This window comes from Aureococcus anophagefferens (assembly GCF_000186865.1).
Source record: "Aureococcus anophagefferens unplaced genomic scaffold AURANscaffold_1, whole genome shotgun sequence".
Lineage (NCBI taxonomy): Eukaryota > Pelagophyceae > Pelagomonadales > Pelagomonadaceae > Aureococcus > Aureococcus anophagefferens.
This window is the reverse complement of record NW_008705561.1, coordinates 780,481-794,932: the sequence shown is the minus strand read 5'-3', so window position 1 is coordinate 794,932 and position 14,452 is coordinate 780,481. Positions and strand designations below refer to the sequence as shown.

Below are 14,452 nucleotides of genomic sequence, written 5' to 3'. Positions count from 1 at the left end.
CGAGCTCCTGCTGCTCCTCCAGCGCCTGCATGGCCCGCACGACGGCCTGCTGCTGCTCCTGGCTGATGCGCTCGCCGTGCTCGTCGCGCAGCGCGCTTGCCAACTTCTTCTGCTGGCTCAGGTTCTGCTGCGTCGCCGCCTTCGTGTGCGGGCTCTTGGCGCTCTCGGCGGCGACGCTCGCCGGCCCGTTGTTCTCCATGTCGAGGTTGCCCAGCGACGACACGAAGCGCAGCTCCGCGTCGCTGCGCATCTGGGCCCGCAGCGGGTGGGGCATGGTGCGCGTCGGCGACGGCGGCGACGCGGGCATGGTCGCGGTCCCCGGGCACGAGGACCGGGTCCGGAGGCTGCCGGACGGGGCCGACGCGCCCGGCCTCGCGTCGTTCTCCGAGATCAGCGCGGCGCCGCGCGAGGAGTTGCGCTGATATGTATCGCAAAGGCATCGTTAGCCTGAGCCCCACGCGGCCGGGGATCCGGATCCTAGAAGGCGGGCTTCATGTCGACGGGCGTCGTCGAGGCGCCGTCGGCGTAGACGAGGTCGAAGGGCGCGCCGCCGGCGTCGAGGGACTTGCGGCCGGCCTCGAGGATGGCCGTCGCGCCGGCCGTCGTCGCCATGGTCGGGAGGTCCGCGTCGCACGCCGCGAGCGTCGTGGCCTTCGCGTTGAGCGCGGCCGCGGCGTCGACGAAGGACTCGAAGGAGACGTAGCCGTAGCAGGCCTGGCCGACGAACTTGCCGTTGGACGGCGTCGGCTTCCAGAAGAGCGGGTTCACGGAGCCGTAGCCGGAGGCGTCCGTCGCGACGGTGTAGCCGCGGTGCGCCTGGTCCACGGAGATCTCGCCCGACGCGCCCATGTAGAACCAGCGCTGCTGGGAGTGGACGTCGGACTTGGGCGCGACCCAGGACGACGTGTAGAGCGCGTGGCCGAGCGCGCCGTCGGCCAGGTTCCGCCACTGCACGGACAGCGTGATCGTGTCCTCGCAGGGCCGCCCCAGGCTCGCCTCGGCGACGCCCGTCGACGCCAACGCCGTCACGCGCTCGGGCCTAGCGCGGCCGTGGACGGCCCACTCGTGGAAGTCGACGTGGTGCGAGTTGAGGTAGTACGAGATGTCCGACGACTTGCCCGCCCACGCGCGGAACGTCTCGAGCTGGTGCTTCGGCTGCGACATGTAGGCCTGGAAGAAGGAGAAGTTGCCCAAACTGGCAATACGGTCCCGCGCGTCGCGGTAGATGGGATCGAAGCGCTTGTGGACCTCGACGACGCAGAGCACGCCCGCCTCCGCCGCCGCCGCCGCGAGCGCGTTGTGCTCCGCGAGCGTCTTCACGGGCGGCTTCGTGATCATGACGTGCACGCCCCGCTTGATGCAGGCCAGCGCGATGGCGAAGTGCGTGTCGTCGGGCGTGAAGACGATGGCGACGTCGCCCGGCGCGAACGACGCGACCGCGCCCCTGTACGCCTCGCGGTCGACGACGTCGTCCGCCGGGAAGGTCTCGATGGTCGACGGGTCGATGCCCTCGTAGGCCTCGCCCAGGGCCGCCATGTGGTCCCGGATCGCCGGCAGCTTCGTGCCGTTCGTCCCGCACATGCCCAATCGTCCCACCTTGCCGCGGCGCTTCAGGTCCAGCATGACCAGGCCCACGACGCCCGTGGACTTGTCGCTGTCGCTCTTCTTGCCGACCCAGCCCGTCGTGTACTCGCCCGTGCCCATCATGAGCACGTTCACCGGGGCCATGCTGTCCGTTCGCGTGGTGTTCAGCGCGCGACGCGACAGGCGGTGATGATGACCGGAGAGCGGTTCAAGCTCAAGGCAACGTTTTGGTTAACATCTTCAGCATGTACCCCTAGAGCGCGGGCTGCTGGTGCGTGTAGCAGTGGACGCCGCCGCCGCCGAGGTTCACGGGGTACATGTCGAGCGCGACGACCTTTCGGTCCGCGAACACCGCCTCCAGCGCCTTCTTCGCCGCGGCGTCGGCCGCGGCGGCGCCCGAAGCGCAGCGGCCCGGGACGCAGTACTTCTGCATCAGCACGAGGCCGTTCGTGACGAGGTAATTGAGGTACGACGCCGCGACCAAAACCTTGACGTCGTCGCCGTCAGGGAAGGCCTGGCACCGCGTCCACTTTTCGGAGGCGTCGCAGGCGCCGTAGTCGATGCCTTTCAGCGTGTCGTAGAGGTAGCCGTCGCCGGGCGCGACCTTCGCCACCAGGAACTCGGGCTGCTCGATCTCCACGACCTCCAGCCCGCGTGCGGCGAGCGTCTCGCGGTTCGCGGCGTCGCGGCGGCGCGCCTCGTCGTAGAGCGGGCCTCGCGCGTCCGCGTTCGCGACTCCCAGGAGGACCCGCCCGTCCGGCGCGAACCGCGCGACCTCGTCGACGTGGCCGCCCGTGCCGTAGGTATACACGGCCTCGCCGTGGACGTCGACGGGCCCGCGCCAGGGGAACTCGTCGTCGACGTTGCCCTCGGCGAGCCAGAGCAGCTCCGGGTAGCCGTACGCGCGCGCCATCCTCGCGGCGATCTGCGACGCATTTAAAGACGGGTTCCGCTGGACCTGGACGGCCTCGACGGACAGGAGCAGCGAATCCTTCCCGGACCCGCGGAAGACCTCGACGTTGCCGCCCTCGACGACGACGTCCGTCGCGATTTTGGTCTCGCGGCCGAGCGCGAGCGCCGTAAGGCGGTCGACGTTGTCCTCCGTCGCCGCGGAGGAACAAAAGTAGGCGTCGGCCGGCTGCGCGACGGCGTAGCCCCAGCCGTCGAAGGCCGTGTCGAGCACGGCGCCGCCGTCGAGGAACTGCGGGCCCATGTCGCGCCACCACGCGTCGTCGTGGGGGATGCCCTCGACGAGCTCGATGGCCGCGGACGCGTCCGTCGACGCGGCGTGCTTCGCGCACGCGCCGCGGAGGAGCCGGCGCGCCGCGGCCGTCTCGGCCGCGTCGGCCGTCGCGACGCGGACTTTTACGCCGTGATCCGCGAGGGCGCAGCAGACGGCCGCGGACGCGTCGCGGTTCGTGGGGCCCGACGCGTTCGTGTAGAGGAAGGGCGGGAAGCCGAGCCAGACAGCCTCGTGGGGCTCCCACTCCGCGGGGAACTGGCGCGTCGTCGCGCGCAGGTCGCTCTCGAGCAGCCCGCCGTACAGATCGACGCGGCGGTCCCGGAGCCAGATGTCGCGGTTCACGTTCGGTCCGAGGTCGACGACGGCCGACACGACGGTCTCCGAGGCGTTGTCGCCGCGCGCGACGATCTCGCCGGCCGCGGACGTCACGAACGCGTTGCCCCAGAACGAGATGGTGCGATCTTCGCGGTCCGGCGACGGCTCCAGGCCCACGCGGTTCGCCACCACCAACGGCAGGCCGTTGGCCACGGACTGGCCCTGCTGCGCCGCGACCCAGGACCCGAGCTGCCAGGGATCGTACCAGCGCGCGACGGGACCGAAGCCGATGGCCGTCGGAAACACCGCGACCTCGGCGCCCGCGAGCGTCAACAGGCGGTGCGTCTCCGGGAACCACTGGTCCCAGCAGATGGCGACGCCCACCTTGCCGTGCTGCGTGTCCCAGACCTCGAAGCCCGTCTGGCCGGGCGCGAAGTAGTACTTCTCGAACCAGCCGTCGTCCTCGGGCAGCTGGCTCTTACGATAGGGGCCGAGCACCGTGCCATCGGCGTCGATGACCGCCGCGCTGTCGTAGTGCGTCGCGCCGTTGGCCGCGACCTCGTAGAACGGGTAGATCACGACGACGCCGCGGTCCTTCGCCAAAGCCGCGAACTTGTCCAAGCGGCTGTTGTTCGCCAGCGGCTCCGCGATGGCGTACCACTTGGGATTCTCCTCGATGGCGAAGTAGCGAGCTGCGAAGAGCTCCGGCAGCACGATGATCTTCGCGCCGTCGTCGGCCGCCTCGGCGACGAGGTTTAGGGCCTTGTCCACGTTGGCTTCCAAGCTGGTCGACATGCTCATCTGGATCGCCGCGACCTTCGTGAGCTTCTGCTGCGCCGACGCGACGGCGCTCGACGCGGCGACGACGAGCAAGAACAAGCACCGCATCATCGCGGGCTGCCCGCCGGACTGCTGTAGCATCATTGCTCGGCGAGTCGTTGGCAAGTTCAAGAAGACTCGTGACGGCAAGTGGCGGCGCCGGCGCCCGGCGCGCCGATGCCGGCCGATGCGCCCCACGCCAAGCCTGGGGCGTCCGCCACCGGCAGCACCCAGGGAAATTTCGAATTAGTAGTCGGCCTCCGTGCCGCACTCGACGCAGCTGCAGGCGCAGCTGGGCGGGAAGTCTCGCTCGCAGTCGCGCGCGCGCTTCTTCGAACACTTCGACGGCTTCGGCAGGGAGATGAGGCCGCCGAGGAGCTCCCGCGTGCACTTGTAGTCCGTCTCGACGTAGGGGCAGTCCGCGTCGATGGCGCAGAGCGCGCACGTCCCGTTCGTGCAGTCGTTGACGCCCGCCGCGCCGCCCGGGGAGCACGCGAGCGTCTCGCAGGCGTCGCCGACGTAGTGACTATCACAAACACAAATACCATCGGCCCGGCAGGTCCCCATGTTCGAGCAGACCGCCGTCGCGTAGGCGCCGCCGCCGTCGACGTCGACGCCCTTGGCCTGCCGCGACCAGCGCGGCCCCACAGGGCACGGCAGGGGCGTCGGCGCGGGCGCGTCGTCGGCGGCCGTCGTGGAGACCGCGGCGACGAGGCAGAAGACGAGCAAAGAGGGTTGATGTCGCATTCTCCATGGGTTCCCGACGGGGCAGCCCATCCCCATGCTGCCCGGGCAGCAACACCGCTGATTGCATACAAGTTGCATGCCACCCAGCGCGGGCATGAGGCGGGCAGCCGCGCCTATAGGCTAGCCCAGGACTGAAAACAACAACATGTTCGCCCGGGACTGGCGGGGTTGCAAGGCCGACGACCTGTCGGGCATCGCGGGCTCGTTCCGGCTCATCTCGGCGCCCATGGGCCCGGCGAACGACGGCAGCGGCGTCGTCGCCGCCATCGACGGCGGCGGGCGCGGGCGGCTCGTGGACATCGGGCCGACGCGGCGGCAGATCGACGGCGAGGAGTTCGGCTTCCCCCACGGCGACGAGGAGGCCTGGAGCGACCCGAGCGGCGTCGCGCTGGAGCCCGCCAGGGAGGACCCGAGCAAGCGGCAGGACGCCAAGGACAAGGACGGCCTCTACGCGGAGATGGACCTCTTCGCGCGCGCGCGCGCCGCGCGCGGCGCCAAGGCGCGCGACGCGACGCTGCCCGGCAAGGTCGCCGTCTGCGACCGCGAGCGGAGCCGCGTGCAGATCTTCGAGCGGTCCGACGACAGGGGCAAGCAGGGCTGGCACCACGTGCGGAACCTCGGGGGCACGGTCCAGGGCGACGACGACTATTTGCTATATATGCCGGGGGGCATCGCCTGGACGCGGGACCCCGACGAAATCCTGGTCGCGGACGAGGGCAACAACCGCGTCCAGGCGTTTAGCCTCGACGACGACGTAAACGAGACGGCCCACGCGTTCACGCTCAACGGCCCGGCGCCGAAGCGCGGCTACGTCCGCAGGGCGGCGCCGCCCGCCGCGGACCTCGGCGGCGACGACGACGCGAAGAAGCCGAAGCTCAAGAGGGAGAGCGCGAAGGAGAAGGCCGAGCGGGAGAAGGCCGAGAAGGCGGAGAAGGAAGCAAAAGCCAAGGCCGACGCGGAGGACGGCGAGGACGGCGCGCCGCCGCCGCCCCCGAAGCCCGTGCGCCCCCCGGTCTGGGAGCTCCGGGAGCCCACGGACGTCGCCGCGCGCCACGCCATCGACGGCCTCCGGGCCGTCGGCAAGGCCCGGGGCCTCCTCCACGACTGGGAGCGCGACTGCCCGAGCTGGTGGCTCGGCGCCGTGAACCGGTCCGAGGCGCACGCGACGATGCAGGACGCCAAGGTCGGCACGTGGCGCGTCCGCGTGGACCCGAGCAGCCGCGGCGATTTGTTGTTATGCTACGTGAGCCACGAGTCCTACAAGCACGCGGAGATCGACGAGCACGAGATCCGCAGCCTCACGCCCGAGCGCTACTGGGTCGGCCCCTTCCAGGCCAAGGTGCACCCCGACGTCGCGCGGAAGTACTACGCGAAGGTCGACGGCGTCGGCGCGCGGCCGCGCGCGATCTCCGGCGCCGTCGACTACGCCTTGACCGTGGACCGCTTGTCGGACCTGCTGCCGCTCCTGGCGGCGCAGCACGACCTCGACTACCCCCTGGACGGCGACCCCTGGGGCGGTCGGCCCTTCCGCGTCGTCGCCGTCGCCGACTCGGGCAACGACCGCGTCGCGACGTTCATGTACAGCTGCAAGCGCCACGCGTTGTTCGACGCGCAGTGCCGGTGGATCCGCGACTTCCGGGGGGACCACGGCGTGGCGTTGAACGGGCCGACCTGCGTCGCCTGGAGCCGCGACGGCGATTTAGCCGTGGGCGACGTGCGGAACAAGGAGGACTGGTCCGCGCGGTTGGCGGGCGCGACGGCGGAGGAGATGCGGAAGACGATGGCGGACCGGCGGCGCGTGCCGGGCCGCGTCGTCGTCTTCGGCGCGCCGACGGGGCTCGTGACGTCCGTCGTCGTGCTGACGGACGCGAAGCGCGAGGTCGCCGTCGCGCCGCCGCTCCGGGGCTGCGCGACGGACGCGGACCCGACGCTCGTCCGGTCCGAGGACATCTTCGTCGCGGGCGCCCAGGGCGGCGGGCCGCCGCTCGTCCTCTTCTGGGGCGACGGCGAGGCCGACGACGGGTCGTCGCGGCCGCCGCGCCTCGCGGCCGTCGCGCGCGGGTCGAGGCGGCTGGGGCCGATGGTCGCGCTGTCGCCGCCGGATCTGAGGCGAGCGGGGAAGCTCGCGCTCCTGCCCCAGACCTTCGTGGAGAGCGTCGTCGAATTGTTGGCCTTCGACGGCGCGACGGCGACGGCGCGGCTCTGCTGCACGTCGCTGGCGGGGGTCGTGGCGCAGCTCCGGGCCGAGTGGCGATTGGAGCCTCTTACGGCAAAAGCTTTGTCCAACGCAAAGGCCCTCTTCGCGCGGTGGGCGCGCCGGCGCGACGGCTGCGCGGCCGTGACGTCCTACGTCCACTTCGTGCCCTACGCGACCGACGAGGCGCTGGAATTGGTGCGGCTGCAGAAATCGCTGGCCGACGACCCGAGCGCGTACGCGCTCCGCGAACGGGCGAAGCAGCGCGACGCGGACGTCGCGAAGCGGGGCCGGGCCGTCGTCGAGCAGGAGGCGCGGGACGCGGCGCTGGCGGAGATCGCGCGACGGCGCGGCGGCGGGCTGGACCAGGCGCGCGACGCCGCGGAGGACCCGGAGGCCGCGACGGCGTATCTCGACTTCTCCCGGGGCGCGCTCTGCGCGGTGAGCGAGGTCTACGGCGGCAAGTTCTGGTGGCGCTGGCGCGGCGCGCTCGCCGAGGAGTTCGCGGACCTCGCCAAGGTCGTGTCCCTGAGCGAGCGCGTGGACCTCAACGCGCGCGCGGCGCCGTCGCGGCTCCGGTCCGTCGAGACGATCGCGTCCCGGGTCCTCGACGGCGACACGTTTCTGGAATTTTGGACGCGCCTCGAGGAGTGCCGGCTGGGCATCCGGCCCTGGCGGTCGGCGACGGACGAGTCGCCGGGCGGGCGCCTGCTGCTGGGCCTCGACGACGGCGCGAGGGCCGCGGCGGCGGCCGTGGCCGTCGGCGCGAAGCGCGCGGGCCCGAGCGACCAGCTCGCGAGCCACCTGCGCCGCTTCGACTTCCAGTGCCTGCAGGCGACGTGCGCCATCGACCGCATCCTGCAGCGGTCCGTGCCGCTCAAGGGGCCGGGGAGCTCCGCGGTGCTGCGGCTCACCGAGGGCGACACCGCTTTGGCGCGCATGCCCGACGTCGAGGCGGAGCAGCGCGGCGCGAACCTCAAGGCGACGCGGGGCCTGCGCGAGAAGGGCGCGCGGCGCGCGCGGCTCCAGGTGCGCCGCGCGCCGCCCCCGAAGGCGGCGGGCTCCATGGGGAACCTCTTCGCTGCGGCCGCGGGGATCTAGATGATTCGTGTTAGGTTGTGAATTCTGGCTGTCAATTTTCAGATTGGGACAATCATCGATTCTCTGGGCCCCTCCGTGATCTCCTCGGGGATGCTCGGCGGCGGCAGGGGGGACACCATGGCGTGGGGCGACGCCTCCGTGAGGTCCGTCTCCAGGGCGGCCATGGTCTCCAGGGGCGCCATCTCCGTCTCCACGGTCACGCAGGCGAGGTCCGTGAGCTCCGCGATATCCGACCCGTCGGAGCTCGGGAGGATGACCATCTCGCTCATGCGGGGCGTCGTCGTCGTGCCCTCGAGCGCGCCGTCGCGGACCGCGCCGACGACGTTCGCCTCCGAGAGCGACGCGGCCTCGGCGAGGGACGGCCGCGCGACGGGCTCCTCGCCGTCGCCGTCGCCGAAGCGGACGACCTCCGTCTCCGCGTCGTGGACGGCCGCGGCGAGGTTCGCCTCCGAGGCGGACGCGGCCTCCGTCAAGTAGCGCGCGCTCTTCTTCGGGAGCTTGGACTGGTCCTTGAGGAGCGCCGCCGGCTTCGGCTTCCCGCGCTCGACGTCGATGAATTCGGGTTCCGGTTGGTTGCGGCGGCGCGCGGCGGCGCAGGCCAGCGCCGTGAGCGCGAGGCAGAGGAGCAGGAGTACTAGGACGATCATGACGATGGACGCGGAGGCGGTCGACGTCGCCCGCTTGCCGGACTTGTCCGAGGCGGCGTCGACGGCGCTCAGCAGGTCGTCGTCGTCCGCGCCCGCCGCCGCGCCGGGGCCGAGGAGCTCGTCGTCGTCGTCGTCCTTGTCGGCGGCCTCCGGGTCGAGGGCCACGGGCGTCGGCGCGGCGTCGACTGCGAGCGTCGGCGCGAGGGGCGTCGACGACGGCGAAGGCGTCGGGCTCGGCGGCGTGGGCCGCGGCGTCGGGCTTGGCGGCGTCGGTCGCGGCGTCGTCGGTCGCAGCGTCGGGCTCGGCGGCGTGGGCCGCGGCGTCGGGCTCGGAAACGTCGGTCGCGGCGTCGGCCTCGGCGTCGGCGACAGGTTCATCAGCGGAGCCAGCCCGGCGAAGATGAGCGTCGGCTTGCGCGTCGGCGACAGCGACGGCGTCGGCGTCGTGGGGGTCTGCGTCGGCCGCGGCGTGGGGGCTAGCGTCGACGGCGATGGCGTGGGCTGTTCGGTGGGCGCCGACGAGGGCGTCGGCGTGGGCCGCGGCGTCGGCGCGGCCGTCGACGGCGACGGCGAGGGCCGAAGCGTCGGCGCCCGCGATGGCGTCGGCGTAGGATCGGCAGACGGCCGCGGCGTCGGATTGGCCGTCGTCGGCGCGGGCGACGGCGCGGCCGACGGCGACTGCGTCGTGGGGAGTGCGCTCGGACTCGCCGACGACGGCAGAGGTGTGGGCGTTGGCGTTGGCGCGGGCGCGGGCGCGGGCGTGGGCGCGGGCGTCGGCCGCGGCGTCGGCGCGAAGACGGGCGTCCCCGTCGGCGAACCGGGCGTCGCCGTCGGCGACGGCGTGGGCCTCGGGGACGGCGACGGCGTGGGCGCTGGTGCCGGGAGCGACGTAGGCATCGGACTCGGCAGAGACGAGGGCGCGGCGCTCGGCGCGACGCTCGGGATCGAGCTCGGACCGAGGCTAGGCTCTGGAGTTGGGCTGGCCGATGGCGAACGAGTCGTGGGCAGAGGGCTCGGCGGTGGAGTCGGGGTTGACGAGGGCGACGAGGTCGTGGGCGCGGTACTCGGCGTCGTCGTCGGGGCATTCGACGGGCGCGAGGTCGTAGGCTCGGCGGTCGTCGGCCGCGACGTCGGAATCGCCGACGGCGACGAGGTCGTGGGCGCGACGCTCGGCGCGCTCGTCGGCGTCAGCGAGGGCCCCGCCGACGGCTTGGACGTCGTCGGCGCGGCGCTCGGCGCGACCGAAGGCGTCGCGCTCGTCGGTGCGACGCTCGGAGCAGCGGTCGTCGGCCGCGGCGTCGGACGCGCCGACGGCGTCGCGGTCGTCGGCGCGGCGCTCGAAGGCGCAGCGGTCGTCGGCGCCGGTGTCGGAGGCGCCGACGGTTGCGATGTCGTGGGCTGTCTCGTGGGCGCTGGCGCCGGGGCGACCGAAGGCGACGCCGTCGGCTGCGTGCTCGGCGCGAACGTCGTCGGACGCTCGGTCGGCGCGAGCGTCGTCGGCGACAAAGTCCGCGTCGCGGTCGGGCGCGCGGTCGAGGGCGCCGCCGACGGCGGGCTGGGGCGCGGCGTCGGCGGAGACGTCGAGGGGGTCGGGGACGGCTTCGCGGTCGTAGGACTCGGCGACGGCTTCGCGGTCGGACCCGGCGACGGCGGCGACGACGTCGGCGCGGCCGACGGCGACGCGGTGGGAAGCGGCGACGGCGGCGACGAGGTCGGCGCGACCGACGGCGAAGCGCTCGGCGCGGCCGACGACGGCTCGACCGACGGCGCCGCGCTGGGCGCCCGCGACGGGGCGACGGCGTGCGTCGGCGCCCGCGACGGCGGGAGCGTCGGCGCGGCCGACGTCGGCGCGGGGCTCGCGGTCGGCGCGGGGCTCGCCGTCGGCGGCGCCGACGGCGCGGGCGTCGGCAGCAGGCAGTCGTTCTCGTACCAGACGACCTTCCCGTCCAAGTAGGACGCGGACAGCGCGTCGACGTCGCCGTCCTGGTCCAGGTCGAGCGCGAAGACCTTGAACGCGCCGTCCGCCGAGTCGCTGATGTCGCGGCGCGCGAACGACTCCGCGCCGTCGTTCTCGTACCAGCGGATCGTGTCGCCGACGAAGGCGCCGGAGAGGATGTCCATGTCGCCGTCGACGTCAACGTCAAAGGCCGTGACCGTCGTCGCGCCGAGCTCCTCCGTGGACACGACGATGCGCGCGAACGACTGGGCCCCGTCGTTCTCGTACCACGCCAGGACTGACGAGTAGCCGTCGTCGCTCAGCACGTCCACGTCCCCGTCGCCGTCGAGGTCGATGGCGAAGACGGAGAAGGCGCCGTCGGCCAGGGTCGTGATGACGTGCTCCGTGAAGGATTCCAGCCCGTCGTTCTCGTACCACGCGACCGCGTCGTCGCGGAAATGCGTCGAGAGCACGTCGACGTCGCCGTCGCCGTCGACGTCCGTCGCGTGCATGCAGTAGGTGCCGTGTGCGTCCATGTCGATGATGCGCTCCGTGAACGACTGGAACCCGTCGTTCTCGTCGAAGACGACGACGTCCGTGTTGTACGACTGCCACAGCACGTCCGCGTCGCCGTCGCCGTCGAGGTCGACGACGAAGACGTCCGTCGGCGCCAGGCCCGCGGTCGTGATGAAGCGCTCCGTGAAGGATTCGGCGCTGTCGTTCTCGAACCAGGAGACCGTGTCGTCGAACTGCGAGGCCTGCGCGACGTCGACGTCGCCGTCGCCGTCGACGTCCGCGACGAAGACGTTGTAGACGCCGGCCGCTTGGTCCGTGATCCGGCGATCCGAAAAGGACTGGGACCCGTCGTTCTCGTACCAGCGGATCTGGTTGCTGTTCGAGGCCGACACGACGTCCCAGTCGCCGTCGCCGTCGACGTCGGACGTGCGCAGAGACCGCGCTGGTCGCATCGGCGGCGATGACGTGCGCCGCGTCGAACTCGACGGCGTTGTCGCACTGCGCGAGGGCCGCCGCGACGACGGTCGCGAAGACGAGGGCCAACATGCCAGTGGCTACTGGGCAGCCTCAGGCTCTCCCGTCATGTCGCAATATTCCAGGAATCGATGTTGCACCTGATATTGAAGTTATCATCGACCCGGTACCAGCCGGCAGACCCGCGCCCAATAGGCCAACGAACCGCCGGAGACGTTCGCCGGCGGGAGCGCGCAGCAGCAGTTCCGGAGGCCGCCGCGGACCGCGAGCCGCGTCGCCGCCTCCTCCGCGGGCGCCGCGGGGAAGAGCACGTTCGCGAGGCGCACGACGTCGAGGACGTTGGCGATGTGGGGCGGATGGTACGTGTGGTCCGCCAAGCAGGGGCAGTCGCGCGCGAGCGCGCTCGCGCGGAGCGCGTCCGTGACGAGGACGCGGTTCAGGTACGCGACGCGGAACCGCGCCACCACGGTCCGCGCCCAGGAGCCCTCGAGGCACGCCGCGAGCCGGGGCCGCGCGCCGTCGAGCGCCTCCCAGCCCCGCGGGATCGACGCGAAGACGAGGCGCGTCGACGGCGCCGCGGCCGCGACCCAGCCGGCGACGAGCGCCTCCATGCGCCGCTCGAGGCCGCGGTCCGCGGGGAGCTGGCGGTCCCACGCGCCGAACTCGAGCACGTGGACGTCGGGCCGGCACGTCGCGTTCAGACCGTCGAAGAGCGGGCTGCGGAGCGACTGGTCCACCGTCGTGAGCATGCGGAAGGTCACGCGCGTCGCGCCGCCGCCGCCGCCGCACCACGGGTCCGACAGCTCGCCGCTCCGGTCCGGGCCGGGCCCGCTCCGCCGCCAGCCGTGGGACCCGTCGTGGAAGGCGCTCCGCATCCAGCGCAGCGCGCCGTCGCGGACGATCGCGTCGACGAAGCCCATCGCGAGCGAGTCGCGGTCCGGGCTCTTTTCTCTCTCGCCGGCGGCGGCGCCGGGGTCCCGCTTGGCCATCCACTCGTCGGCGACGTAGAACTCGTCGCCGCCGTCGAAGAAGGAGTAGGACCCCGGCTCGTCCATGAGCTGCTGCAGCAGCGACAGGTAGAGCCCGCGCAGCGACGAGTCGCCGGCGAAATAGAGCCAGAGGTTTTTGGTGCGCGAACGCAGCGCCGCCGCGTCGAACGCCGCGTAGCGGCCCGTTTCCAAAGGGGTTGTGACGGCGACCCCTTCTCCGGATTTCTCGACGTCGAGTGCGACGTCGGCGGAGCGCAGCTGGCCGGCGTCGGAGACCGTCGGTGCCTCGGCGTCGGCGCACGGCAGCATGGGCACCGGCGGCCGCGTCGCCGGCTTGCGCTTCCGCGCGGGCAGCGTGCCGCGCAGGCGCGCGCGCGACGGCGCGAGCAACAGGAGGCACCAGAGCACCCGGGCAGCCTTATGCATCACATCATCGTGCTCACAGGCATGTTGAAACCATGCGGCGTCGATGCCGTCGCATCGATCGGCATCGACTCATATCGTCGCCCGACATCCCCGTCGAAGCAGCAACGCGCGACCTCGTGGTGCCAAGGCTCGAGAAGCAGCAACGATGCATCGCTGCCTCCTTCGCGTCGCGGCGCCCGCGCGGCGCTCTCACGTGCGCTGCTTCGCCAAGGAGGCCGCGGCGCCGAGCCCGAGCCCGAGCCCAGCACCTGCTCCCGCGGCGTCGTCGGACTCGTCGTCCTCCAAGTCGTCCTCCTCGAGCGACCGGCTCCACTCGACGGACATCGCCTTCAAGCCGACGGAGGACGGCTGGGGCTACTCGCCGCGCTACTCGAACAACTACGACGCAATCTTCGGCAAGAAGAAGGCGGCCGCGGCGCCCGCGCCGGCCGCTCCGGAGCCGGCGCCCGCGCCCGCGGAGGCGCAGATGGACGCGCGCGACCTCATCGCCCTGAAGCGCATTTTGCGAGAGCATTCGACCTCGAGCGCCCTCGCGGACGCGCTCCGCGCCGAGGGCTGGGTTAAAGGGTAATTTAGCGGCTCCGCGACGGTCGCGGGCTCCGGGCCTGGCCCTCCTTCGCCGGCGGCTCGGCCGGCGGCGGCTTGGGCTTCCAGAGCTTGTGGAGGGGGTCGACGACGTCGTACTTGTTGCCGGACCGCCGCTCCTCGGCGTAGCCCGCGGCGGCCGCGTACCAGGACAGGACGACGGCCGTCGCCGCGTTGACGTTGAGGCTCGCCGTCGCGGGCGCGAACTGGGGCACGTAGACGAGCCGGTCGCAGAGCGCGATCTGGTTCGGCAGCAGGCCCTCGCCCTCGTTGCCCGGCATGAAGCACGCGGGCAGCGCCGGCGCCCCGAAGGCGTCCGGCGCCGCGCAGGACACCGCGACGTCGTCGATCTCGATGCCGAAGATCTCGCAGTTGCGCGGCGGCGCCTTGACCCAGGACACGAGGAGCTCGAGCGTGCCGAAGGCGCGCAGCGGCACGCGCCGCTCCGCGCCGTGCGCGCCGAACGTCCGCAGGTTCTTCCTCAGGCGCTTCGACGTCCGCTCCGCGGAGACCACGAGCACCTCGCGCGCGCCGAAGGCGCCCGCCGTGCGCACGAGGGAGCCCAGGTTGTCCGCGGACTTGATGTTGTGCGCGACGAGGTAGCAGCACGGGTCGCGGAGCTCGCGCTCGCCGTCCGCGACGACGGGCTCGCCCGCGGGGCCCGTGCCGCCGCGCTGCAGCAGCACGCCGTCGGGGCTGAAGTCGTCGGCGAAGTCGCCGTCGGCGTCCTCGCTGCTCGGCGGCGCCTCCGGTGCTCTTGTTTCCGTGGTCACTGGCACGTCGACGCCGAGGTCGCTCTGGGACTCGCTCCTGGCCACGATGGTCTCGATCTCGGCCTCGGACGTGCCCAGGGCCGCCAGCGTCTCCTTGAGCGAG

At 72.3% G+C, this 14,452-nt stretch overlaps 2 protein-coding genes across 2 annotated transcripts; both read right to left on the bottom strand.

Moving 5' to 3' along the window:
* Nucleotides 1-3,115: 3,115 nt before the first annotated feature.
* On the bottom strand, nucleotides 3,116-4,030 carry CNH (hypothetical protein; the record flags this gene model as incomplete). The annotated part of the gene is made up of 1 exon (XM_009034010.1): nucleotides 3,116-4,030. A coding segment is annotated over one exon (915 nt), but the record flags the coding sequence as incomplete, so codon positions are not given.
* A 9,629-nt stretch (nucleotides 4,031-13,659) lies between these two features.
* Nucleotides 13,660-14,178, bottom strand: AURANDRAFT_6321 (hypothetical protein; the record flags this gene model as incomplete). Its single annotated transcript, XM_009033873.1, has 1 exon — nucleotides 13,660-14,178. A coding segment is annotated over one exon (519 nt), but the record flags the coding sequence as incomplete, so codon positions are not given.
* Nucleotides 14,179-14,452: the final 274 nt, after the last annotated feature.